Raw genomic sequence first — 27,862 nt, forward strand, 5'->3', positions numbered from 1 at the left:
TCTTTATTGTTTGAGTGGCAAAGTCACCTCTGTGGGAGGAGTTCCAGGATTTAATTGCTTTTAGGCAAAGCTTTTTGTGCCACAACAGGAAGAACCACCTGACGCTCACACCAAAGGCTCCGAGGTTAGTTCCTGATGCACATCCATGTCTTTAATAACTAAGTTAAGGCTATACAAAGAAAGCAGGGACAGCAATCATAAAAAATGTTGGTGTGGTTGCATTTAATCTATGTCTTCTGAAGAACGGTTTAACAGGCAAAAAGGAAATGCCTGTCTGTATGAGTTTGAATGCCACTTGCCTCAAGAGCAAACATTCAGCAAATGAAGCATTCGTGGTCATTTCCTCCATGCTTAGAGAAGGTTCGCCTTCCACCTGCTGTCTTTCTCCTTGTCAGGCAACTGTCAGAGGCACATGAACGCTGGCAGAAAGCATGGCAAAGGCAGAAGTTGTCTGCTTGCCAGCTAACTCAGAGTTTGGGTGGAGTTAAGACATACAATACTGCTCTTTTGGATTCCTGTAATAGAACCTTAATTTTAAGCCAATTTTAAGGCTTTGTAGCTTCAACAATTGTTGAAATTACAGCTGCATATTAATTTGGCACCTGAGGTGATAAAAAAAATTTCCCGGTGGAGAGATCACAACTGAATCAACCGGTAGAACAAGCTTCTAAGGAAGGTTAATCTGTATACATTTGTGTCTCCTGATCTTTCAAAAGCATTGTTAAAAAAGCTTGTTTCATAAGGTATTTGGCCACAGAGTGATGCTTTTCTAGGATTTGTGGTTTTACTGTCATCATGCTCTCATTGGAGAGTTGGCAACCAGATGGATGCTGAAAGCTTTTGTTATGTCGTGCAGCTTTTCAGTTTTATTGTTGGTTCTGTGTGACTTCATATCACTCATAATAAGCTGCCCTGTGCGTGAAAAGGCAAGTGTGTTTCAATACAGACATGAATAATAAATAAAACCTATCAAAGAAAACAAAGATCTGCATTTAGTTCCCAGACTTGGGATGAATACTGTAAAATGTACCTCCTGCAAAATATTATTATAAGTCACCCCAATCCCTGCCAAACTGTGCACAGGATTCTAGGGGTCTTGGACCCCAAGCCAGGTCTGTGCTCCTTTGGAGAACTGAAGACACGGTGGAGGCTGTTGTAGCTTTAAGAAATGGTAAAGTTAAAGGTAAAGAACCCCTGGATGGTTAAGTCTGGTCAAAGGCGACTATGGGGTTGCGGCGCTCATCGCGCTTTCAGGCCAAGGGAGCCGGTGTTTGTCCACAGACAGCTTTCCGGGTCTGTGGCCAGCATGACTAAACCACTTCTGGCCCAATGGAACACTGTGACGGAAACCAGAGCGCACAGAAACACCTTCCCGCCACAGCAGTACCTATTTATCTACTCACACTGTTGTGCTTTCAAACTGCTAGGCTGGCAGGAACAGGGACAGAGCAACGGGAGCTCACCCTGTCGTGGGGATTCGAACCGCTGACCTTTCGATCGGCAAGCCCAAGAGGCTTAGTGGTTTAGACCACAGAGCCAGCACTGGAGTCCAAGGCCTCTCACCCCCCCCAATTGCCTTCAGTCAGTCTGCCCAATATGGATCTCTGTCTTTGTTCTCCCTTCTCCTCAGTACACCTTGCCAAAACACCCTTTCCCTGTCACCTCACACCCAGTTACCTGGCCAACCTTCCAAATCCCCTCTGTTCACACCTCAGGGCAGGGGGGAAGGACAGTTCTCTTGCCCTGCCAGTGGTTTTCAATGGTCCTCTATTGTTTCTTAATGGCCCTCACTTGGCCAGGTCATTTTTGCATTGGCCAGCCCAGGAATTCCTCTGCAGCTGATATACAGTGGTGCCCCGCAAGACGAATGCCTCGCAAGACGGAAAACCCGCTAGACGAAAGGGTTTTCCGTTTTTGAGCTGCTTCGCAAGATGATTTTCCCTATGGGCTTGCTTTGCAAGACGAAAACGTCTTGTGGGTGTTCCGATTTTTTTCTGCTTTCCCCCCCTTTTTCTAAGCCGCTAAGCCGCTAATAGCCTTTTAGCCGCTAATCCGCTAAGCCTTTAATAGCCGCTAATAGCCTTTTAGCCGCTAATCCGCTAAGCCTTTAATAGCCGCTAAGCCTTTAATAGCCACTAAGCCTTTAATAGCCGCTAAATCGCTAATAGCACTAATCCGCTAAGCCGCTAATAGGGTTGCTTCGCAAGACGAAAAAACTGCTAGATGAAGAGGCTCACAGAATGGATTAATTTCGTCTTGCGAGGCACCACTGTATTCCCTTCATATCCCAAGTAATAAAAATCCTACTATTTATTAATTTTCTTCCCCAAACTTATACTGTTTGCATGGCTTTCAGCTTCCCCATAAACACTTCCATCTTTCCGCTCTTTTCTTCCAGAATACCCAGCACCTGAATACCATGGCTGGGAAACCCAAGCTTTATTATTTCAACGGAAGAGGGAGAATGGAATCCATTCGCTGGCTGTTAGCTGCTGCAGGTGTTGAGGTCTGTGCCTTTGTTTTCTTCCAGAAGAAAATCTGCAAATGAGTTGCTTGTTTGAAGTCATGCCAGGATGACCATGGGAACCATTACCACAATTAGAGCATCCTTAGGACCATATCAGCAGACAGGAGACTGGGTTTCTGATCTAGATGGTTTGGCAGGGCAGCCACAGGTACATATCCCATTATTTCACAACGATAGGATCCTTGGCTGTCACCCAACATCATGGACACATTTCCTTTCGATGCAATATTTTTTATTTTAAAAACCAAGGAAAGCATAACCAAGGCAGCCACAAGGCTTCCTTTTTTTACAGGAGTATATCACATATCCCACAAGCCACACTCTGGTCTGTAATGTTGAAATTCTCACTAAAGCTGTCAGGTTATAGGGCCACTTGGAAATCAGGGAAGAACTGTATGCTGGGATGCTGCCTCCGACTCCCTCACCTGACTCCCACATTTTCCGGGTTAAGCAGGCTGCAAACCCTTTTTTTCTTTCTTTCTGGAATACAATAACATGGAAATGAGCTCTCAACATGATAGACAAGTGTGTGTTCTTGTTTGAAATTAACAGAACCACTTAACAGAACAACAGCTGGCATGCCGAGGACTAGGAAAAGATTAATCTAGCTTCTACATGAATTAAAGTGCTATATCAACCAATTATGTCTATTCACTCAATATCCCTGATCCATAATAATCCATTAATGCTCTGTATAGTCTCGTAACACAGCCATGGCTGGTTTGTATGTTGCTTAGCCTTTGGACCTCTATTTAAAAGTTTCATTCTTTCTATTCTCAGGTTATATAAATTGTCCACTTAGATGGTCACTGATGCAGTAGGCTATGACCCATAAAGGCATATGCTGTAATAAATTTATTGGTTAACGTGCTACAGCACTCTTGGTTGATTATTTAACGAAATAAATGAAATGTTAGTCCTCTCGCTTTTTCAGTTTGAAGAAGAGTTTTTGGAAACAAGAGAGCAATATGAAAAGTTATTAAAAGGTAAGGCTACAGATTTAATAACTTCATCCAGATCCACAGCTCTCTCTCTGTGTGTGTGTGCCAAGAAATTCTAATGCAAGTGTGTTTGGGCAGGGTGTGTGTGAACAAGAACTCAGCTACGTTGATTCTGCTTCACCATTGGAAATGGTGTTACAAGCATCTCTGCTCTCGCTATGGAACATAGGCAGAGGTTCAATCCATGAAACACCCCCCCCTTCTTTAAATGCTTCCTTTCCCATTGTAGGAAGTTCACCATGCAAAGCGGTACAGGAACTTGCCAGGGCTGACATGATGATTCTCTTTCAACAGATGGATTTCTGCTCTTTCAACAAGTCCCCATGGTTGAAATTGACGGAATGAAGCTAGTGCAGACTCGAGCCATCCTCTACTACATTGCTGCAAAACACAACCTCTATGGGAAAAACCTGAAGGAGAGAGCACAGTATGTTTTTAGAAGCCATATTACACTAATATGCAAGGTTTTTTCTGGCCTAAGCGCCTACTTTTTTAATATAACAAAACAATAAAGGGTAAAGGTAAAGGGACCCCTGACCATTAGGTCCAGTCGCAGACAACTCTGGGGTTGCAGCGCTCATCTCACTTTACTGGCCGAGGGAGCCGGCGTACAGCTTCCAGGTCATGTGGCCAGCATGACTAAGCCGCTTCTGGCAAATCAGAGCAGTGAATGGAAACGCCGTTTACCTTTCCGCTGGAGTGGTACCTATTTATCTACTTGCATTTTGTGCTTTTGAACTGCTAGGTTGGCAGGAACAGGGACCGAGCAATGGGAGCTCACCCTATCACATTGATTCAAACCGCTCACCTTCTGATCGGCAAGCCCTAGGCTCTGTGGTTTAACCCACAGCGCCACCCGCTTGAGGAGAAATGAAGGCAGGAACTGGTGACTGAATAGTGCAACAGCAATAACTTAGAAGAGGGGATATCCTCTGAGCTCAGCTTCAGGTAGCAAAAACAGCTGTGAAGAAGCATATGCATATGTTTTGCATATACACTTCTTCCATATTTATAGCGATCATGTAAGAAAATTTGGAGTTGGATTTTACAGCCCCACTTCTGTCAAGGTCCACTGTTGGTCAGAGAAAACAAAACTGAGATGGAACCTAGTAACAGGAAGCAAGGCTGGCTGTTATTCATTGCATATCTGTTGCAACTGAGTCTACACAGACACAGACACACACACACACACACACGTAAGGAGGTCAGAGCAGAATGTGCAGACCCTTTTAAAGCTTCAGAAATTGTAACAGAAAGACCATCCCTAATTGTAATACCATTGTAATGCCATAAAAATGGGTTCTACACTCTACAATTCTATGATTCTATGTAAATCAGATCCTGCTCAGAGTTCATGTTTCTCTGACATATTTACAAGTCAGGCATCTTGATTGGCAGACAATACCTGATAACAGCCCTCCCTGGCCTGTCTGAGACACCCTTTTGAAATGGTGAATACCTTGACTCCAGAATCCATTGACAAGGACCAGTTTCACTCATACACAGATCTGCCTTTTTGACAGGTCTGCTTAGATACCGGTAGTTTCCTGTTAAACCAGTTTTACAGGCGGGAGGCTCTGGAAGAATTTCCTGCTACGTGGATGGAGGGGTCTCTGAGGTCGACTAGAGGCTAAACATGGTCTCAGCCTTGCTCAGTGTATTTGTTTGGTTCATGTTTTATTTGAATAGAGTATGGTTTCATTGATAAATTGGCCCTTTTGTTGAGAAAAGGGCCTGACTGAAAGTAGCCTTTTATCAATACTTTCTGCAGAGTGATTGGCAGATGAAGGGTTAACCCGATAGCCTGTGGTACCTCTCTGACTCCTGCAGTGGCTAATGTTGTGCAAAGGGATTAAGACTTTGGAAGAATCATATAAGACCCTGAGGATCATCTACTACAACTTTAATATGCAGCTGTCCCATACGGGGATCGAACCTGCAACCTTGGCATTATCAGCACCACGCTCTACCCAACTGAGCTGTCCAGGGTGTGTTTTAGCATTTTTCTTAGTATTTTTGAACTTTCATGTTTTATGTGTTTTATACACATGCATTCCTCAGGGGTGCTTATTAGGAGCACCCTAATACGATTATGAGGGACACAGGTGGCACTGTGGGTTAAACCACAGAGCCTAGGGCTTGCCGATCAGAATGTTGGCAGTTTGAATCCCTGCGATGGGGTGAGCTCCCGTTGCTCAGTCCCTGCTCCTGCCAACCTAGCAGTTCGAAAGTGCGCCAGTGCAAGTAGATAAATGGGTACTGCTCCGGCGGGAAGGTAAACGGCGTTTCCGTGTGCTGCTCTGGTTCGCCAGAAGCGACTTAGTCATGCTGGCCACATGACCTGGAAGCTGTACGCCAACTCCCTCGGCCAATAAAGCGAGATGAGCGCCGCAACCCCAGAGTCAGCCACGACTGGACCTAATGGTCAGGGGTCCCTTTACCTTTATGATATGCAAAATGAGCTATGGAAGGAGAAGACGGGAAGTCATTGATATCTTAAGGATGTAAAAATGAGTACTTTAAAATGTAAAACAGAAAATTTAATTTATATAGATTATATTTATATAAATATTTATATGTGGAACTAAGCAAGAGGACAGCAGTCAGGGAGAGAAACTTACAACAGATTCAGGAAACAGCTACCAGGAAGTGTCTTAGTAAAAACTGCTGGAGGGTCAGAGAGAGTTAGGCGTTGAATGCAAGCTTGCTTTAATCAAGTTCTTTGTTTTATTTTACCCCTGCGTGATTGTTAATATTACAAACACCACTTGAAGCAAGGCATAGAAGGCGTGGGAGGAAAGGCAGAACAAACAGAGATAGGGAAGGATTTGGTTTACAGTGCAGTTTTATAAGCAAGTTCCACCCAGTACTTATTGACAATACTGTAAAGGTGTTCCTAAATAGGAGGTGTGTTTATGTGGTAGGAGCAGATATCCCCCCCCCCCGAATTCAAGCCTATGCATGTTTCCTTGGAAGTAAATTCTTCTATGGCCTATGAGGCTTGGTTCAGGTACATAGGAATGCCACCTCAGTACACCTGCTAGCCTGTAAACCCCACACTGAGTGTGCAGATCCCTGTGTTGATCCTTGACCATTCAGATGGTGGCCTTGGGACTAGCGGGATCAGCATGCATCCAAGTATGCGTTGCACAGATGCTCAGCTCCACCTGCTCCCTTCTCCTCCACCATTTGCTTTTGCATCCCATCAAGTGCTGGAGCCGAAACCAGACACATGGGAAGCTAAGCCTCAGCAACGCCTAATGATCAGGGCAGCCTGTAGTTTATTTAGGATGACATTGCCTCTCTTTCCCCCCAGAATTGATATGTACGTGGAAGGAACAACCGATCTGATGGGAATGATCAGGGTTCACCACAAATCACCTCCTGGAGAAAAAGAGAAGAATCTTAGTTTAATCATTGAACGTGCCACAAAAAGATACTTCCCGGTTTATGAGAAGGTACTGTATGTAACGTGGGATGTGGGTGGTGCTGTGGGTTAAACCACAGAGCCTAGGACTTGCCGATCAGAAGGTCGGTGGTTCGAATCCCCATGACGTGGTGAGCTCCCATTGCTCGGTCCCTGCTCCTGCCAACCTAGCAGTTCGAAAGCATGTCAAAGTGCAAGTAGATAAATACTTTCTCTGGCGGGAAGGTAAACGGTGTTTCCGTGTGCTGCTCTGGTTCACCAGAAGTGGCTTAGTCATGCTGGCCACATGATCCGGAAGCTGTACGCCGGCTCCCTCAGCCAATAAAGCGAGATGAGCACCGCAACCCCAGAGTCGGCCACAACTGGACCTAATGGTCAGAGGTCCCTTTACCTTTAACTTTACTGTATGTAACATGCTGGCACCACGTTCTGCTATGTCATATTTTGTTGAAAGTGAAAGTCCATAGATTTTGGTGATAGTTATTGTTTGGCAGAACCATGTGCTTTGGTAAAAAGTGGGGTGTAAATGCATAAACCCTAAAAGGCCGGGAAGAACAAAATGGTCTTTGCCTGGTGCCATAATGACCAACGCATGGCCATTAGATGACCCTCTGTGTGAAGGACATTCTAGATATGAGTGCCACCCTGAAAAGGCCCTCTCGCCTTGTAGCTACCTCCTCGCTTCGTACAGCCATGTACATGCATTCAATGAACTTTTCTTCCGTAGGTTTTAAAAGAGAACGGGCAACCTTTCCTTCTTGGCAACCAGTGGACCTGGGCTGATGTCCAACTGATTGAGACCCTATTAATGGCAGAAGAGAAGGAGTCCACCATTCTCTCACAGTTTCCTTTGTTGCAGGTAAAAGAAGTAGCTGAATTAACAATGACCGTGTACTCAGTAATATAAACCTTCAGTTGAAGTGAACAGGCATTTGACTGATTGTGTCCTCGACATTTTCCAAACTCACGTATAGCTAGTCAGATGCTGATACTCCTGAGAACAAGGAAGTATGTTATACAACACAACACCATTCTAATGAAAGCTAGAGTTTCCATAGGATTGCCATATTTCAAACAGTGAAAATCCAGACAAAAATGGTTTTCGGGGGACAATGTTGTTGAGCTTTTTATGGCAAAATCGCAAAAAAATAATAAAAGTAAATAAATGCTGTTTGGGGGCTATTTTTAAGGAAAATAGCCAAAAATTGCACTGCCTGCATGAGCTGCCATATGTCCAGATTTTCCAGACTTTTCTTTGCTGATTTCTGCCTGGACACGGCTAGAGACAGCAATATCCTGGATATGTCCGAAAAATTCCGGACATATGGCAACCCTAGTTTCTATCTTAGATTACGTTGAAGGCCCAAGTCCCTGCAGCAAAGTATCCTAAACCTTTATCTCTTGCTTTCCATATGAGCTATCCATTTTATGCACATTTCCCCCTAATATACACATTTTTGTATACATTTTTTCATTGCAGAACTGCATTGCAAAATTCAGAGAAGGGCCTATTTCCAAGGGGTAGCTGTGTTTCGGTTAGCATTTTGTTTTGGAAAGTGTGAATTATTGGTTTTACTATTGTGGTTTTCCCCAAGATACTTCAGGAACTGACAGTCATTGATGGGGGCTGCAGTCAGCAAACTCACACTTCTCAGGATTTGGGCCTGACACTTACACTGGTTTCAAATTTGTTCGGCACTGTAATTTTAAGATTGCAGACCTAACTTACTTGCTCTGAATGATTTGCAACATTTGCAATTTTAGGCTTTTAAAGCAAGAATGTGTGATGTCCCTACAATTAAGAAGTTCCTTCAGCCTGGAAGCCCAAGGAAGCCTCCCCCCGATGAAAAATTTGTAGCAACAGCAAACAGGGTTTTCAACAGGAAATGAAAACTGGGCATATGTTGCACTGTGTTAACTCCTATCTGGGAAGCAGCTGTCTTTAACAATGCTTTGCAAATGCTTCTTAAAGCTAGTGGGCTGCTTTTAAATAATAATCCAGTTGGCTTCTGGCTAACAAATAAAGTTTTGAGATAAATGCTAATCTAAAACTCTTTAGCAGGCCACATTTGGGTGTAGGGGTGGGCGATTACAAACCTAGATTGGGGCAATATATTAAGATAGATAGCATTTGACAATAAAACAATAAAAATGATATTATAATAAGAAATGCTGTGTTTTTATCCAGTTTAAATACTTAGGCTGGGGTCACAGACATGATGTATGAAATGGCACCCTTGAATATTGCCCCTGGTGCTCATGAAGCCTATGATACTCAGGTCCTCTTTGTCATGAGATAGTTATCTTTCCTCCTCTTGAACAAGTACACAGAGCTGAAGGGGGATATTGGAAGAGTGGTGTTCTTTGGCATTTCCTCTTTCAGCTATATGTGCTTTTCAAATTTTAGATTGGCACCTTGGGGGGGGGAGGATAGAATGACTGGCAGTCTTTCTCCTTATTTCTGTAGCACCCCACTTTCTGCTCCCCGTCATCCACTTCCTTTTCCCTTCCACTCTCTTGGTCACTCCAGTTTCTGTTCAGCTGCTCACGTGCCAACCCAAACCCTGAGAAGAACATAGAGCTGAAAGAGGAAGCGGTAAAGGGTACTTCTCTCCCAACTTCCTCCTTCAGCTCTATCTACTTTTCCAGTGGAAGTAGCCAGAGGGCAGAAAGTGAGGTACCACAGGAATCAGGAGAGATAGCAAGCATGGCTTGCCAGATTTGGCCAGGTAGCTGGATTTAAATTGAATAAACAAAAAACTAAAGTCTTAGGGAAAAACCTGACAGATATGGAGAAGAATAAGTTTCAAGAAGAGACGGGTTTGATGGTGGTTAAGAAGGTGAAATACCTAGGGGTTAATTTAACATCTAAAAATTTGAATTTATATAAGGACAATTATGAAAAATGTTGGTTAGAAATTAAAAAAGACTTAGAAATATGGTCAAATTTGAGATTATCAATGTTAGGCCGAATTGCAGTAATTAAGATGAATGTATTGCCTAGAATGTTATTTTTGTTTCAAACTTTGCAGATTATTGACAAGATGGACTGTTTCAAGAGGTGGCAGAAAGATATTGCGAAATTTGTCTGGCAGGGCAAAAAGCCCAGAATAAAATATAAAATATTAACAGATGCAAGAGAAAGAGGGGGATTTGCCCTGCCGGACTTAAAATTGTACTATGAGGCAGCAGCATTCTGCTGGCTGAAAGAGTGGATGCTCCTCGAGAATACAGATATCTTGGACTTAGAAGGTTTCAATAACGCATTCGGTTGGCATGCATATTTATGGTATGACAAAATCAAAGTGCATAGTGCCTTTAAAAATCACATTGTAAGGAAAGCGTTGTTTAATGTTTGGATGAGATATAAAGACCTGTTGGAAAACAAAACCCCTAGATGGTTGTCACCCTTAGAGGCGAAGGCCCATAAGAAAGTTAATATGGAGGTCGGATGGCCAAAGTATTGTGAGATTTTAGAACAGGATGGAGAGAAACTGAAATTAAAGAGCCATGAAAAACTAAAACCCAAAGTACAAGATTGGCTCCACTATTATCAAATAACGGAGGTTTTTAAACAAGACAGGAAAATTGGCTTCCAGGTGGAAAAATCAAAACTCGAGACAGAACTGCTAGAACCCAATACTAAGAATTTGTCAAGAATGTATAACTTGCTGTTGAAATGGAACACACAAGATGAAATAGTTAAATCAGCTATGATTAAGTGGGCACAGGACATTGGTCATAATATTATGTCTGCTGACTGGGAAAGGTTGTGGAACACCGGAATTAAATTTACGGCATGTAGTGCCTTAAAGGAAAATGTGATGAAAATGGTATACAGGTGGTACATGACCCCAGTTAAGCTAGCAAAAATTTACCATTTGCCTGACAATAAATGTTGGAAATGTAAGGAAACTGAAGGTACTTTTTATCATCTTTGGTGGACATGCCCGAAGATTAAGGTCTTCTGGGAGATGATATATAATGAAATGAAAAAGGTATTTAAATATACCTTTCTTAAGAAACCAGAGGCCTTTCTCTTGGGCATTGTCGGCCAATTGGTGCAAAAAAAGGATAGAACTTTCTTTATGTACGCAACAACAGCAGCAAGAATACTGATCGCAAAGTATTGGAAGACACAAGATCTACCCACCGTGGAAGAATGGCAGATGAAAGTGATTGACTATATGACATTGGCGGAAATGACGAGCAGAATTCGAGACCAGGGAAAGGAGACTGCGGAAGAAGATTGGAAGAAATTCAAGATTTATCTTAAGGACTACTATAAACTTGATGAAGTTTAGAATGTCGAGATTCTATAGAGAGAAAGGGTTGCAGTAATATAAAATTAGAATAAGAAAGGACTATGACGAATTAGAGTTGGAAAAAACATTTATAAGTTGCTATAAAATTTGGACATGAGGATGCAGAAAGGGGAGGTATGGGGAAGTCCGAGGAAAGAAGTTTATGAAATGACATTATGAAATTATACTTGTTTGTTTGTTTGTTTTCTTTTTTGTGTTTGTCTGTTATAAAAACTTTTGTAAAACTAATAAAAAATATTATATATAAAAAAAAAGCATGGCTTGCCAGAAAGACTATGTACAGTGATACCTTGGGTTAAGAACTTAATTCGTTCTGGAAGTTCATTCTTAACCTGAAACTGTTCTTAACCTGAGGTACCACTTTAGCTAATGGGGCCTCCTGCTGCCGCTGCACCACCACCGCGCATTCTCACCCTGAAGCAAAGTTCTTAACCCGAGGTACTATTTCTGGGTTAGCCGAGTCTGTAACCTGAAGCGTCTGTAACCTGAGGTACCACTGTATGCACACACATAGGTAAAGATGATCCTCTTGAAAATGCAGACTAAAAATGGCTGTTCAGATGACTGTATTAACCAGAGTTGTCAGCTGTTGGAAATGTCTCCAGGACCTGATGATAGGTAAAGGTAAAGGACCCCTGGATGGTTAAGTCCAGTCAAAGGCAACTATGGGGTTGTGGCACTCATCTCGCTTTCAGGCTGAGGGAGCCAGCGCATAGCTGTCAAGTGTCCCTTATTTGAAGGGACAGTCCCTTATTCCAGCGCCATGTCCCGCTGCTATCCCTTGTTGATGGATGTCCCTTAAATGTCCCTTAAATGATGTCCCTTAAATTTCAAAGGAAGCAGCTCCTCTCCCTCCCTCCCTGCCGGCCAGGGAGGAGGGAGGCTCCAACTGTGTTGCTTGGCTGCATTGTGCACCCAATAAGAAGTCTAAGAACGACTGGGGGTGGAGCTTGCATGCCTTGTGTGTGGCTAGTTAGTGCAAGCTGAGGGGTTTTTTGAATGCTGGACGCCATTTTGTGGCATGTGCTGCTGCAAACTTTGCAGTGCAAAGCCAGGCCGGGGAGCCATCTTAAGTTGAGGCTGCATAGGCTTTGTGGTGCATGTGATTCAGATTCTATTCAGTTGAACCTCTGGTTACATCGTTGGTTGGACAGTGTTCTCGAAGCTACCAGCATGAGTTTGACCAGACTGCAGAAGGACAGGAAGACTGGAGTGCCTGGAACAGGTGAGGCCGCAGGTCCCTTATTTTGGCTGCTGGTCCCTTATTTTCAAGACTGCTGATCCCTTATTTTCAAATCTGTAAGTTGACAGCTGTGAGCCAGCGTTTTTCCACGGACAGCTTTCCGCCTCATGTGGCCAGCATGACTAAACCACTTCTGGCACAACGGAACACCGTGACTGAATATCCAGAGCGCACAGAAACGCCGTTTACCTTCCCGCCACAGTAGTACTTATTTATCTACAGTAATACCTCTATGAGCATCTGCCTCGTCTAGCGTCCGTTCCAGCGAACATCCACAGCAAACCCGGAAGTACTGGAATGGGTTACTTCTGGGTTTGTCACTCGTGCATGCTCAGAAGCACAAACCGCTCCGCGCACATGCGCAGACGAGCACTTTACCCTGCGTCCTTTTCTGCTAGCGACCGGGGCTCCGGAACGGATCCTGGTCGCAAAACAAGGTACCACTGTACTTGCACTTGCATGCTTTTGAACTGCTAGGTTGGCAAGAGCTGGGACAGAGCATCAGGAGCTCACCCCGTCGCAGGGATTCAAACTGCCAACCTTCGGATTGGCAAGCCCAAGAGGCTCAGAGGCTCGGACCACAGCGCCACCCACGTCCTACATTGGTCCACCTCAGACCTGGAGCTGGTCCTCCTATTCTCTCATCAGGAATTCAAGCAAATGGGAAATTAAGGTTGCCTCATGCATGACGTGACAGGAAGTGTATGGCACCATTTTTACACCTGACAGGAAGCCCCCGGCCCTGTCAGTCTGAGATGCATAGAGCAGGAGTTGCATTAGGTCCTGACTCACCAGAGGTGGAAATACATACTTTGCTGCAGGTTTAATTCTGTTTGGTGGTTGTTGTGATGGTGCAGTACCTTTGGAATCATAGCAGATTCCTACCTTAATGGACCCATTAAGACCCGTTTTGCTCAGTGAGGTCATGTGGACTCCAATCCCAAGGACTGTTTGCTCAGAATGAAGCAAGCCCCAATGCATTTTACAGCTTTCCTCCCAGGTAAGTCTGAAGCCTTTGATCATCATGTGATGAATGCAGATATCATGCATTGTAAATCCATGAAAAATGTGCAGCTCTGCACACAGGATTCTCTCAAATACAAAGCATAATGGACCCTTTCTCACCTGCTTTGAATGCGTGAAACTGTACATCTACCTTTAAAAAACAGTAAATACAGCAGTTTCAGATAGAACATCGTTTATTCGTGCATGCCCACAAAACTTCAGTAATGTTAACCAAGCCCAAGTTTCTGTTTTTTGTTTTGTTTCTTAACTGAGTGGTAAGACAAGAGGAAGAGACTCCCCCAAAGAAGGTGGAGTTTCCTGGACTGCAGGCTTTTGAAGGCACAATTTATCTGCGTGTGGAGAAAGAGATCAGCTAAGTTCGGCTTTGCAAAAGGTTAGTACTGGAAGTTGGAAATAAGCAACTTTTTCAGCCTTAACAGGTGCAATCCTATACAGTTCTACTCAAAGGTAAGCCCCATTGAGTTCAGTTGAACTTGCTCACAGGCTAAGTGGGGTCTAAGAGGCTTTAAATTAGCTGCTGTGTGGCTATTGGGTTAAATATTCACCCCAGAAAGCTGCGTGCAGCAATGCAAGAATATTTTACTTTGCCTTCGGCATGAGGAAGGAGGGGATAAATAATTGTATTTTAATTGATGAAAGCAAGGAAAGTGGGAATGAAGCATGGGGTGGATTAGCCAGGGCAAAAAGTGAAAGTGTGGGGTTGGTTAAAGGATACTATAATAAAGAGTGGCTGACGTTCAGTTAGATGAAAGCAATCTCAGAGTCATGATGGGTTCAACCCCCATGTTCGGCAAAAGATTCCTGCACTGCAGAGGGTTGGACTAGATAACCCTTGTGGTCCCTTCCAACTCTACAGTTCTATGATTCTATGTTTTGCTTTGAAGCACAGCAACAGGTTGAAGAGTGTTCCCTCTTGCTGTGAGAAATGGGGATTTCACATGGATTTGCTGCATACTATGTTGCTGGAGGGAAGGGGAAGATTGTTGGGCCTCTTATTTTAATAGAGCAAATACATTTCAGGTGGGGGGGGGGTAGCCAGTGAGGAATGAACGACCATCATCTGAAGGGGCAAAACAAAGCCTGTAATCTCTGAGCATACTGCCCTGGCACTTATTTCTGTAATGGCACTTAATCAATGGCGCTTATTTCTGTAATGGGATTCCCTAAGCACACTTTCCTGGAAGTAAATACCAGTGACACTTACTTCCAAGACAACATATTTTAACAAAAATGTGTGTGTGCGTGTGTGTGTGCTGTATTTAAATATTATTTATTATGCATATTTTTTCTTTTAATCTGTTGCAAAACATCCCTCAAGCTAAGGATTGGTTTAGGCATACAACAGCACCTGTTGATTTGAAGGGCCATATAAACTGCAAAAACAAAACACAAAACCCCCAAACCAGAATATGTTGCTTTTCTTCTGCATCCTCTTCAGTGCAGAGAGGCCTGGACAGAGCAACAGGGTACACTTGCCCCAGGTATTGGGGGGCTATGGCTGGGGGGGGGGGAAGCACCAGGGACCAGCTGCTTTTCTCTTTGTGTTCATTACTGTACATTCTAACAAGACTCCTGCCTTGGGTCTTAGACAAGCTTTGCATGAACTTGAGTGCAGATAATATAAGAGTGGAACATGTGCAGTTAAAATGATAGCCTATCCGACAGTACAGATGATTCCTGATAGGCAGTGTACCCAGAAGAGTGCCTCTTTAGCAGGGTTGTTTTTGCATGAAAATATGAAGAAGGTGCTTTGCTGCTGGTATCTGCCTCACACCAAAACAACTTGTACACACCAAATAACTTGAATAGTGTAGACTGCAGAATCTGTGTGCATGAAACGAAGTGGTGATGGCATCACTTTCCTGTTTCTATATTGAGAAATGGCCACCACTGAACCACACCAATGCAAAACGCCTCATCTTCTCATTTCTTTGGAAGAATTACTCAAACCCCACCTTTGTTAGTCTAAAACACGGGTGTCAAACACAAGGCCCGCGGGCCGAATCCGGCCCACCAGACCTCATCATGTGGCCCATGTAGCCGGCGGTGGCCACCAGCCTTCACCTTTTATTCTCGCTTTTTTTTTGACACAAGAAAGCCACCTCTTCAGCGCATGCGCGGCAGCCTACAAGCCAGAGAACGTCTGCCCTCTAGCGGCGCCAAACTGCTGATGCGGCCCCCGATGAATTTGAGTTTGACACCCCTGGTCTAAAGTCTTCCCCGTTTCTCTTTATTCCTCTTTCTCACCTACCAGGGAACCTCCATTGGGCATGGGAGAGAGTCAGACCTGGAGGGAGATGCTTGGGTTTTGCATTTCCAGAGATGGGAGTTCAACTTATCCGCATTTCCCCTTGCGTGTCGAGACCCCAAAGCCACCCCCTCGTTGGACACCCCCTCGTTGGAAATAACTCACACAAGGACACAGATATTAGGTTTATGTATTGGGCAAATTTTGGGCCACAACTTTATTCAAATTACAGAATGTGAGCAGTATTGGCTTAGGCATTGATTGGACCTGACCATACCTGACTCCTGCCCATTGTGCAGGAAGTCCAGTAAGGGTAAGCCACCGGTAGGGGGAGCCCTGTCGATGCGAACCCACTCAAGCTCCCCCTGGTATTTCCGTCGGGGTCGTGTCAAGGCCCTAGCCCCCAGCCGGGCTTCAGACTAGATCAACACCCCTGGGTTCCTTTAACGGAATACCCTTAAGCCACACCTCCCTTCCCCCACACAAGGTCAAACAATGCCTAACTGCAACCCTAACAAAGTTGTGATGATTGCTACGAGGTAGGTGAAAACCAAGTGGCCTGTGCCAATTTGCCAAGTGGAAAAATTCCTACCAGGCCCCTCGGACAACCAAGGCAACCAACCAAAGTCCATAGCAAGGCCATTGCCTAACCTGCAAAATAGGGAGGGAGGGCGGGTGATTGAGGAAGTGAGCCAAAGAGGAAGTCCTCTGGCTCGCCCCTCCATTTAAACAGCCCCGACCACGCCTCCCCTGGGCAGCAGGTTGGCTGGCCGGGCTCTGATGTGGCCGGGATCCCCCAGGCAATGGGGGACAAAGTCCCCTGTCCCCGATGGGGAGTGGGTGGCCATGCGGTCCACCGCAACTCCTCCCCACTGGGAAGTGGAGCGGATTTGTCCCTCCTGCTGCTCCCATCTCCTTCCATAGGGAAAACTGCTCTTTAGAGCTCATTCTAAGCAAATGGCACCTTTTGGTTTTCTGTAGACTCCCATTTTTCCCAGTTTAGAGCCAAAGAGAGGGTTTTCCCTGGGAAAGGAGGAGAAAACCGCTCCGACCCATCTTTTCTAGGCACAGGAGAAGCAGAAGCGTGGATGAGCCCTGTGTGTTTCTCCCTCCTGATAGGTCTTGTGCAAACCTGGAACCTTCACGGCTCCTGACAGAGCATCACTTGAATATCTGTTACCTTCTCCCACCTTCCATCTGAAGGCTCCTTAATAGATGCAGGCATGCAGAGCCAAACTATTGGGCAATTGTTCTTTCTTCCCTTCGCCCTGCTTAGTTGGCCAACTAGGCTGATAAAGGGTTCCGGAGAACAAGAAATTTTGCACACTATTTTGTGGCATTTTGGTTGGCCTAATAAAGGTATTGTACTAAGATGGATTTTGGAATTTTTAAAATGTGGGCCAGCACTTTCCTGCTGTAGGCGAATGACCCCTGATAATAACCCTCAAGGCAATACCCTTTCCCCCTTTCAGTTGTCTCCAGCTGGAAAATTTAATTGTCCACCCACCACCCATCCTGGTCCAACTGGAAACCTCTGAATCTCATGATTTGCCATGAAGGCATCAGCATGTAAGAACAGCTAAAGGGGGGTATTTATTTCAGGTGAAATAATTAGATCACCTTATTAATTAGAATGAAATGAATACTTTACATATTTACATATGTAATTTTTGCAGCCAGCATACTGGATCTGGATCTTAACAAGTCCTACGTTTCCAGAAAGCTATTTGCTTTCCCCCCTCTTGCAATTACATCCAACATCTCTGATGTGCTGTGAATTTCATTCGTCTTAAAATATACGCTGCCAAAGCTAATAAAGAGCTTTTGAGCTATGCATTGTTTACAGAACAATGATCTTATAGCACCGTCCAATCCATCCATTGTTTGACGACAATTGAAATTTGAGTGTTTGCTTTAAACCTTTGAGCACTAATACCCATAACTCGGCTTGGGTTGAGTCACCGTATTTTTCGCTCTATAACACGCACCCGACCATAACACGCACATAGTTTTTAGAGGAGGAAAATCTGTAGACATGCCACCTGTAGGCATTCCCTCCATAACACGCACAGACATTTCCCCTTACTTTTTAAGGGGGGAAAAAGTGAGTGTTATGGTACAAAAAATACGGTACTTCATAGTAACTACAACACTGCTTCTCTACCTGCCTGCCCCCCCCCTTGGTGTCAGGTATTGCCAAGAAAAGCAGGATGACCTGGCTCAGTCAGACATAATGATCTTGAGCTGAGAAACTATCCTGGTTTCATATTGTGTTTTGCAAAAAGAAATTAAAGCACAGTTCCCCAGTTCAGACCTCATGGGAAATGTGGTTTAACTAGCCAGGATATAGGCACTGAAGCTGGACATGTGAAGAGAGGAGTGAATACGCATTGCACATGCACATTGTTCATTATTTAGCCAATAAACAATGGCTTGTTGAACCATTCTTCAATGATCTGGATTTAGGAGAATGGAGACTCAAGCAGGGGCACATTCAGATTGCGGGATTACTGCATTTGTTTTCCTGACTATAATGCCAGCGCTGCTATCCTAGATTCTAAGGTTCCCTTTTCACTGCATTACCCGTTGCGTTGTGTAACTGTGGCTTTTTGATTGATATATTGCCATGTGTGCTAAATTTTAAATGGTGGAGGGAAACTGTATGCTAGAATGCTGCCCCAAATTTGATCATGTGAAATTCTGGGTTGTTTTCCCCCTGGAAGTAATTAACATGGAAATGAGAACTGATCATCAGCTAGATTATGCTAGTTTTTAAGAAGTGGCTTTTACATCCTATGGAAGATCACATAAAACATGGGCATTATCAGGTAAGGAAATGTTGGGACAATGGGCAAAGAGCTGCTTGAATGGAGCCCAAGTTCCATCCTAACGTACCTATTATATTGTGGTGAGTTTTGTGGGTAGCTATGCACTCAGTAAGGGACGCGGGTGGCACTGTGAGCCTAGGACTTGCCGATCAGAAGGTTGGCGGTTCGAATTCCCGCAACAGGGTGAGCTCCCGTTGCTTGGTCCCTGCTCCTGCCCACCTAGCAGTTCAAAAGCACGTCAAAGTGCAAGTAGATAAATAGGTACCGCTCCGGCAGGAAGGTAAACGGCATTTCCGTGTGCTGCTCTGGTTCACTAGAAGTGGCTTAGTCATGCTGGCCACATGACCTGGAAGCTGTACACCAGCTCCCTCGGCCAATAAAGCGAGATGAGCGCCGCAACCCCAGAGTCGGCCACGACTGGACCTAATGGTCAGGGGTCCCTTTACCTTTTTATGCACTCAGTAAGCCACACCATTGAGAAACTTAAGGCCTGTGCATGCCTATTGTAATCCAATCCACCCTGCTAAAGGACAAGAGCTCACTCATGTGCCTTGAATGAGTGGAGGGGGGAGGCTGGGTGGGAATAATGGGAGGCACGCACAGCGTGTTTATGAGCTGAAGGGGATGAGAAAACTAGAAATTGTGTAGACGCTGACTTTTGCCTCCAGGCTGACATCCAGGAATTGTGCCATTCCGTATGCTTGGAAATCAGCACGAGCCTAAGCATGTTTTAACTCAGGTGTGAGTTCAACTGTGTTCGGTGAAGTTTGTTTGCTCCTTAAGTGTGCTTGGGACTGCAGTCTTTGGAAATCAGATAATCCTTCTAGATCCTTTTCCTGTTGTAACCACAGTAATGCTCAGCCTTTCATAATGCATATTCTATTCATGTTTTGTAACATTTAATAAAATTCATAACACATATTCTCTTCATTTTGCTCCACCTAATTGAGCTGTTCTGCAAAATTCTACCTGCATGGTTGTGTACACAATTGCTGGTTTATATTTAATTAAACGTTTTCTTCTCCCCATTAAATGGCACTCATCAGGAAACCACCAGCTTAGAAAGATGTCTGGGAAACCAAAACTGACGTACTTTGAAGGCAGAGGAAGAATGGAATCCATCAGGTGGCTCTTAGCAGCAGCTGGAGTGGAGGTTGGTTGCTTCTGTTTCGCACCAGAAATTTGCACAATTGTGTGCTCAGAGCTTTGAACGGGAGTTTTCCCAATTCATAGCTGTCAGAGCTGCTTCCAGATCCCAGCTCACATAGGACCACGCTAGCCAGCGTTCACTTTATAAAAGTCTTTATTGAGTTACAGGTTCCATTTCCGAACTGCAGCGTGCAGCTCTACGTCTTCTACGCTAGACCGACGAAGTCCCGTCTGATTCCCCGCCTCCTGCACACCAACTTAATACCCTAGCCTTGCTCCACCTCTTGCGTCTTTCCTTCCTCCTCTGGGTCCCTCTGCCCTCCGAGGTTCCCTCCTTCCTAGACTCTTCTGACGCTGACGACGACCCCCCGGACCCTTCTGCCTCCTTGCGGCGGGCTTTAGGACCTGGCTCCCTTTCCGGACTGCTTACTGTGCCGCCTTCCTGTGTATTTGAACTTGGCGCGCGCGCCCAACCTTCCACCTTCCGCTCAACCGTTTCTTCGCTCCCCGATGGAGGTGTGGCCACTCCTGACTCATGCCCTCCCTCCTGCGGAGAGCCTCCGGGTCCCGATACCTGGCCCCCTTCCTCCCCGCTGCGCTCAGCCGGGGACGCTGGCCCCGATTTCCAACTGCTGCTCTCTGAGCCCCCTCTGGTCCCTTCTTCCTGGGGTGTCCCCCTGGGTCCCCCCCTTGCTCTGACCACTGGCGCCCCTTTCTGTGAATCTTCCAATTCACTGGAAAGACTCGGAGATCTCGGGTCGTCATCATCACTCATCCTTCCTTCGGATTCCTCCCCCTCGCTCTCTGTTTCCTCCCTGCGTCTCTGCTCCTGAACCCCTGACAATAGCTCACACTCTTAGCTATTTCTGTATCTACAAGAGCCACGTAGTAACTTTATGCAATAAAAAGAACTGGCATGACACAGGAATGGAAATAACCTGATCTGTTTTCCTGTCTTTTTTTCCAGTTTGAAGAAACGTTTTTGAAAACAAGAGAACAGTATTTGAAGTTAATCAAAGGTAAACTCATGGTGCAAACCTATATATGCCTATTCAGAGGGGAACCCCACTAAATTCAGTGGGGCGTAAGCCCAGACGAGTGAGCAGCCTTTTTTCTACCCATGGATATTTCTGAAACCACAAAATGTTTACCAGAGACAAAAGTGGAAGGCCTGCATGCAATAAGCAGCAAAATAAGTAAAATCTCTTTTGCTCCAGCCAAGGGTGTTTTCGCACATAAAGCACAAATCATGCTGTTGCCCCTTCTCCCTCTGCATTTCCCACATATAAAATGTAAATGTAAAATCTATATTGATAGGAATATATTTTAAAATATTTCTATTCTGCCTTTCTGCCCCACACAATAAAACAACAGATGCCCAAATGTGTGTCATTAGTGTGTCACGTAGATGGCAAATGCAACATGCATTATTGGAGATCTGGATGGGGGAAAACATAATTCATGTTTTCCCCAAAATGTGTAACATTCCTCAGTGCAATTAGTTTATTCATTTCCTTTTATTTTGCTTGGTGTATTCTTTGGGGGTGGTAGATTATAAAATGGCCCCAGGATCTGACATTAAAATCACCTGAGCATGTAGAAATCTTTCCAGATTTAAAGGTGTGGTTGATTCTCAGAACCCATGGGAGGATGGAGCTTTGAATCATATTTAAAACAGGGCCTGGGATATAAAGTTTACTACTCAGCAATGTTTTCTTGGGCTTGCCAATCAGAAGGTCAGCAATTTGAATCCCCGCAACGGGGTAAGCTCCCGTTGCTCTGTCCAAGCTCCTGCCAACCTAGCAGTTTGAAAGCACACCAGTGTGAGTAGATAAATAGGTACCTCTGTGACGGGAAGGTAAACAGCATTTCTGTGCACTCTGGTTCCTGTCACGGTGTTCCGTTGCACCAGAAGCAGTTTAGTCCTGCTGGCCACGTGACCTGGAAAGCTGTCTGTGGACAAACGGCGGCTCCCTTGGCCGGAAAGCAAGATGAACGCTGCAACCCCATAGTTGCCTTTGACTGACCCTGATCATTCAGGGCTCATTTACCTTTATCTTTTTTTACCTAAGCCTTTTAATTATTTTAAGCATTGTTACCCTACTTTTTAGCCAAAAAGCTTCCCAGAAACAAGACAGTTCCTGCTCTCAGGCTAACAGTCTAAAAGACATGACTCAAAAGGAAAAGGTGTTGGGCAGAGAAGAGGAAAATAAGCAAAAACAAACACCATCACGTTACTTATAGAAGCCAGCTAGGGGGAGGGAGAAACACATCAGGGAAAGGAGGAGCCAAAGGGGGTCGGTTTCTCTGCAGAACTAATGCTGTGGTCCTTGCACAGCACTTTGTGTCTATGCCGAGCTGTTTTTTCCCATCCTTGCAAACCATGTAAAGAATTTGTTGTGGTTTTCTATCTCAAGTTGTGAGCTTGATGGCACCTGGGAAAGATAGGAGAGCTTGTTCAATGTCTCAGATGTTGGACTCATTGGTCATAGTAGCAGGGAGAAGCTGGCTTTTCTTCTCTGACACCAGAAGACCCTCCAGTCTATTTGGAAGGTGCCCATGCATTCAGAGTATGAGACGTGTTGCAAAATGATAGTAGATTGGCTACTTGATCAAAATTTCGCTTGGCTGTTTGCATTCTGGCAGAGAGTGAGGCCAAATGCTGGCTCTGAAAGTGCTTTACTGTGGCAGAATCTTGCCACATTTCTTTAATCTCACAGAATAACCATTTTGGACCGATCAATGACTTTGTTTTGGCTTTTTCCTTTGCTTTCCTAAAGATGGATACTTGCTGTTTGATCAAGTCCCTCTGGTCGAGATGGATGGGCTGAAGCTGGTCCAGACCAAGGCCATCCTCAACTACATCGCGGGGAAATATAACCTCCATGGGAAGGACCTGAAAGAAAGAGCATGGTACTTATCATGATTCACCATACTGCATTTAATAGCTGCATTAAAAGACTCTAGTGGTATAGCGTGTTCTCCTTCATGGAGAGCACGTGTTGCGGTGGGGGTCGCCAGGACACTCCAAAGTTGGGGGCGGGCTAACTGATCGTTGGCGACTGATGCGATTGGGGCTTCCCTTGTTGTTGGGTAGAAATTAATGTTGCCATTTATTGATTGACAGCCAGAAATGCTAAAACTCCTTGCACGAGGCTAGGGCTTCCTCTTTTCGCCCGTGCAGCGGATTGCCCGTCCCTCCCTCCCTAAAATAGGGTTGTTCGCTTTGACCTTGCTATGCCTGTCATGGGGTCGTCTGCTTTGGAGCGGGGGCCTGGTAGGAATTTTGTCCATCTGGCTGATTGGCTGGGGCCATTTGGTTTTTGCCTACTGCGTAGCAAATCGTCACAACTTGTAAGGTTGCGGTTAGGCATTGGTTTATGGTTTGGTTGGTTGAGGGGCATGGATTGGCTGTGCCTGCCCCTCTAATGCTGCTGCTGCAAGGGATTCCGTTAAAGGAATTGGGGGCTAACTATTGCTTGTCCACTCTGTCAAGGGGGCTCGGGCCATAGCAATGAGCTCCTGGTTGCATTTGGGGTGAGGGCAGATTCCCTGCTCCGCGTAACCCCCAAGTGTATTCCCCCATTCTGACTTTCGCATTGTGCGGAATGTCAGTCTGTCCCCCATGGTGGGGACAGATAGTCGCAACCAATGCCTAAGCAACCACTCACAAATTTGTATTTTAATAAAGTTGTGGCCAAAATTATGCCAAAAACCTTAAACAAAAATTCCGTGTGATGTGTGAGTTATTGGGGTGGACCTGGGGACCTCAACACGCAATAACAGTATTTGCACATGCTCACAAATTTGCATTGCCTAGGAAAGAGAAAAAAGCTGTGAGAGGCCAGGGAAAATATATTCTTGAAGATTTGGGCTTCTGGTTTGGTGTCTGACTTGTTCTAATGCCCAACCCATATGTGTGTGTGCATGTCTTTGTCCAATGTTGATCACACTCAGGATAGAGCCACTGAAATCAATGGGCAAAAGGGCACTTCTTCTTCTTCTTCTTCTTCTTCTTCTTCTTCTTCTTCTTCTTCTTCAACAACAACCCAAACAACCTACAATTATGTGGTCACTTTGGCATGTCAACGAGTAGAATTTGGCTTCCCTTTCGATGACAGAGGGAGAACCCTGGAGACTGATGGTGCCTTTGTAAATAATGGCATTATTTACATATCTACAGGTGGGACACACTGGAAGCAAAGAGTCTTTTCATCAGCCGGTAACAAGTCCCTAGGCAGCTATTTGTGCAGTTCTCCTCCTCCTAAAGTAGCACTCCCAGGCTCAGCTACCGTGTTTTTCGCTCTTTAAGATGCCACCCGACCATAAGACACACCTAGTTTTAGAGGAAGAGAACAAGAAAAAATATATTATTTTCTCCCTCTCTGCACAGTGTCTCTCCAACAAAGCGGGAGGAGAAACAAAAGCAGAGAGGGAAAGCTGCACAGCGCCTCTCCAGCGAAGCAAAGTCAGAACAGCAAGAGGGATCGCTGCACAGTGAAAGCAGTGATCCCTCTTGCTCTCCTGGCTTCAGCGAAAGCAACACAAAGCCTCCTGAGTGCAGCAGTAGCTGCGCAGCCTGCATTCACTCCATAAGATGCACACACATTTCCCCTTACTTTTTAGGAGGGGGAAAGTGCATCTTATAGAGCGAAAAATACGGTAATTCTGCTTAGAAGCTTCCAGTTCTCTCTTTCTAAGGTGGTTCAGATAACCCCTAAGCACTGAAATAATACATGAGGATAGATCGACAGGCCACATGAGCTAGACCCACCTCCCATTTTTATGTTCCTATTTTCCCAATAAGTTCAATTAAACAGATGAATTTTCTCTACCCATGCCTGCCTTGTCCTCACAGCATTGACATGTATGTGGAAGGAACCATGGACCTGATGGGGATGATTCTGATGTATCCCTTTTCTCCACCTGAGCAAAAGGAGAAGCAGCTTGCTTCCATCCTTGAGAAGGCCACTACCAGGTACTTTCCAGTCTACGAAAAGGTATGGCACCAAAGATTCCTACTTGTAGCTACATCAGGGATGGGGAACCCAAAGATGAGCTACTTGGGATCATCCTGCGCCATCTCATTGTCCTCCAGAAACTTTGGACTACAATTCCCATCAGCCTCTGCCATCATCACCAATGGTCAAAGATGTTGGGAGCTGTAGCCAAACAATATCTGGAAGGTTCTTCATTGGGGAATGATGACTTGGACTAATGGCACAGGTCATATTTTTCGTAGCTCTTTGAAAATATCAGACAGGTTTTACTATGTCTTGAGACTTCTTTGAATATAGAGTGAGGCTTCATCTGTGCTATGCAATTAAGGCAGCATTGTGCAACTTTAAACAGTCATGCCTTCTCCCAAAGATTCCTGGGGGCCAAGAGCACCAACTCTAGGGGGCTGATGAGTTTTGAGCCCCCTCAATATTTTTTGGAAAGGGGCCAATGTTGAGGGGGCCCAGCATGCATCGTAGCTTCAGCGGCCAGCTCCTCCGGAGCATTCGGCCTCCTCCAGACGTTGTGATGTCATGAACAACATGCATTGCACACACAATGTCACACACACACACAATGTGTGCTGGGCCCTCTCAGTGTTAGTTTATTAAAAGTGATCAGAGTGGTTATCATCTTATGTGGCTTATATGACATTTAAATTTAAGTCCCCAAAATGTCTCACACTGTCCCAACATTTAGCCTGGAGAAGAGGAGGTTAAGGGGTGATATGATAGCCATGTTCAAATATATAAAAGGATGTCACATAGAGGAGGGAGAAAGGTTGTTTTCTGCTGCTCCAGAGAAGCGGACACGGAGCAATGGATCCAAACTACAAGAAAGAAGATTCCACCTAAACATTAGGAAGAACTTCCTGACAGTAAGAGCTGTTCGACAGTGGAATTTGCTGCCAAGGAGTGTGGTGGAGTCTCCTACTTTGGAGGTCTTTAAGCAGAGGCTTGACAACCATATGTCAGGAGTGCTCTGATGGTGTTTCCTGCTTGGCAGGCAGGGGGTTGGACTCGATGGCCCTTGTGGTCTCTTCCAACTCTATGATTCTATGATTCTATGATTCTATGATTTCTCAGCAGAGTTAAAAGTACATTTTAAGGTAAGAGTACATTTTACCCAAACCAAGCACACTCTTTATTGTTGTTTTCTAGGCCCTGAAACAGTCTGGAAAAGAGTTTCTCGTTGGCAATTGCCTCAGCTGGGCAGACGTACAGCTGCTTGAGGCAATCTTAATGGTAGAGGAGAAGAAAGCGGAGGTTCTTGAATCCTTCCCTCAACTGCAGGTAAACTGTTGGTAGAGTTCATCGTGCAGAATTCTGCTCTCGTTATGTTTCAGAATGTGTTTGTTCAGACCTCTGGATTGAGGTGCATAGAGTTCAGTTAAGGTTAAGCTATAGTTAAGGGACTATAGTGATTCCCTTTCTGGGCAACTGATTCCAAAAAGCTGCCTTCTAGGAAGTCAGGTACACCCAGCTCAGTATTCTCTACACTGAATGGCCATTTCTCTATGATTTCAGACAGGGGAACCAATTATTGTATCCAATTTAGCCTAGCCTTTGCAAGTAATTTCCCCTAATATGAATCGTTTGGGGGAAGTCATTTTCACTTATAGGATATTTTTGTGCCCTTTCTCCTAATATACATTTTTGTGGAAAAGGTTAACTGGAGAGCAAAATGCAGGGAAGTGCAAATGTTGAAGGATAGCTGTGTTTCAGTTTCCTGTTTCACGAAATGTGAATCATGCACTTTCTTCGTAAAATGCAAATCGAACCAAATTTCTCCCCCATCCTTACAATAAACAGGAAGTTGGGGATTGAGGAAAAACAGGTACTCAAGAAGATGTACCCTAGGGAAATCCCCACATAGCTCCAGCAATGCCCAGAGGCTTCCACCTATGCAGCTGATTCCAGCATCTGTTTTCCATATAATAGGAGTGAACCTGTTTGGCACATTTAGATGTTAGCACCACAGAGTGGGATCCATTCAGGGGGAAGCAGCAATCAGACTGTGTGGATCAGATATTAGCTTTTTATGTGCAGGACAATGAGTCTCTCTTTCTGGTGGTTGGTTAACGTATATTGGCATAATTCCTTACTTCAGGTTGTATTGTCAAATATCCTTTAGAAGGATGTTAGTCTATACACTACGAGCTATTCTGATGCTATATATATATATATAAACACTTCTTTGTTTTGTTTTGTTTTTTGATTTTTGCCCTAGGCTTTCAAAGCAAAGGTGAGCAATCTTCCCACCATAAAGAGGTTCCTGCAGCCTGGAAGCCAAAGGAAACCACCCCCTGACGATGCATATATCGCAACTGTGCTGAAGATTCTCACAAGTGACTAAAAAACATTGCATCAGATTTTAAGGCTGCTTGCCAGAGTCACCATGAATGCTGAAAACCAAGGGATCTTTAAATGAAATGATTGTTACCTGCCGTGAAAAGCAAAAGTGGCAACATGGAATGTTGAGCAGATGTTGATTTAAAGTGTGTAAAGTGCTTGCATTAAAATATTCAACAAGAGTGTATTTTCTTTCATACTGCAAAATGACAAGGCTATTTATGCATTCTTTCATTCACATATTTATAACCTCCCATCTAATGCATTCTTATGCACCAGAGTGACTTACAATAATAATATTTTTTAAAAAAACACCCACAATCCATAATCAAACACACACACACGTAATGGATTGTAAAACAACACTGTTCACATGGCTCCTCCAAAGCTAATGGAACAGGCAGTATGGTTAGCTAAAAAATGTTTATTTTTGTAACATATGATGTAAGGACACTATATTTTTTATCCAAGGCTCAACAGAAGGACAGAGTCACACGCTGGGTTCAATATACGGTAGTTTCCAAACAATGGCCAAAAGGAGTTTAAAGAGTTGGACAAATTTAAGGTGGGTTGTCTCACCAAGAGAGGGAACGTCAATGAAGTTATGTACCCTCAAGTGGATGTCTGGTCCCGGTAAACAGCGGTCTTCAACATTCCTACCAGCAGTACTCTGTGGCAATGGTTTATTAGATGCATGGTGGCTCTATAATCTGACCCTAAGAGATTATTCTTTCTAATC

At 44.6% G+C, this 27,862-nt stretch overlaps 1 protein-coding gene across 1 annotated transcript; it reads left to right on the forward strand.

Moving 5' to 3' along the window:
• Positions 1–27,305, forward strand: LOC309528687 (uncharacterized protein). Its single transcript, XM_082216291.1, has 15 exons — positions 1–124; positions 2,399–2,506; positions 3,462–3,513; positions 3,823–3,955; positions 6,845–6,986; positions 7,683–7,814; positions 8,720–8,839; positions 9,486–9,551; positions 16,967–17,156; positions 19,672–19,778; positions 20,742–20,793; positions 22,555–22,687; positions 24,633–24,774; positions 25,933–26,064; positions 27,002–27,305. The coding sequence occupies exons 2-15, from the start codon at positions 2,420–2,422 to the stop codon at positions 27,125–27,127; spliced, it is 1,614 nt and encodes a 537-aa protein (XP_082072417.1). The 5' UTR covers positions 1–124; positions 2,399–2,419; the 3' UTR covers positions 27,128–27,305.
• The last annotated feature ends 557 nt before the right edge of the window (positions 27,306–27,862 follow it).

The sequence above is a fragment of the Podarcis vaucheri genome (assembly GCF_965113315.1).
Source record: "Podarcis vaucheri genome assembly, chromosome: 3".
Classification (NCBI taxonomy): Eukaryota; Metazoa; Chordata; class Lepidosauria; order Squamata; family Lacertidae; genus Podarcis; species Podarcis vaucheri.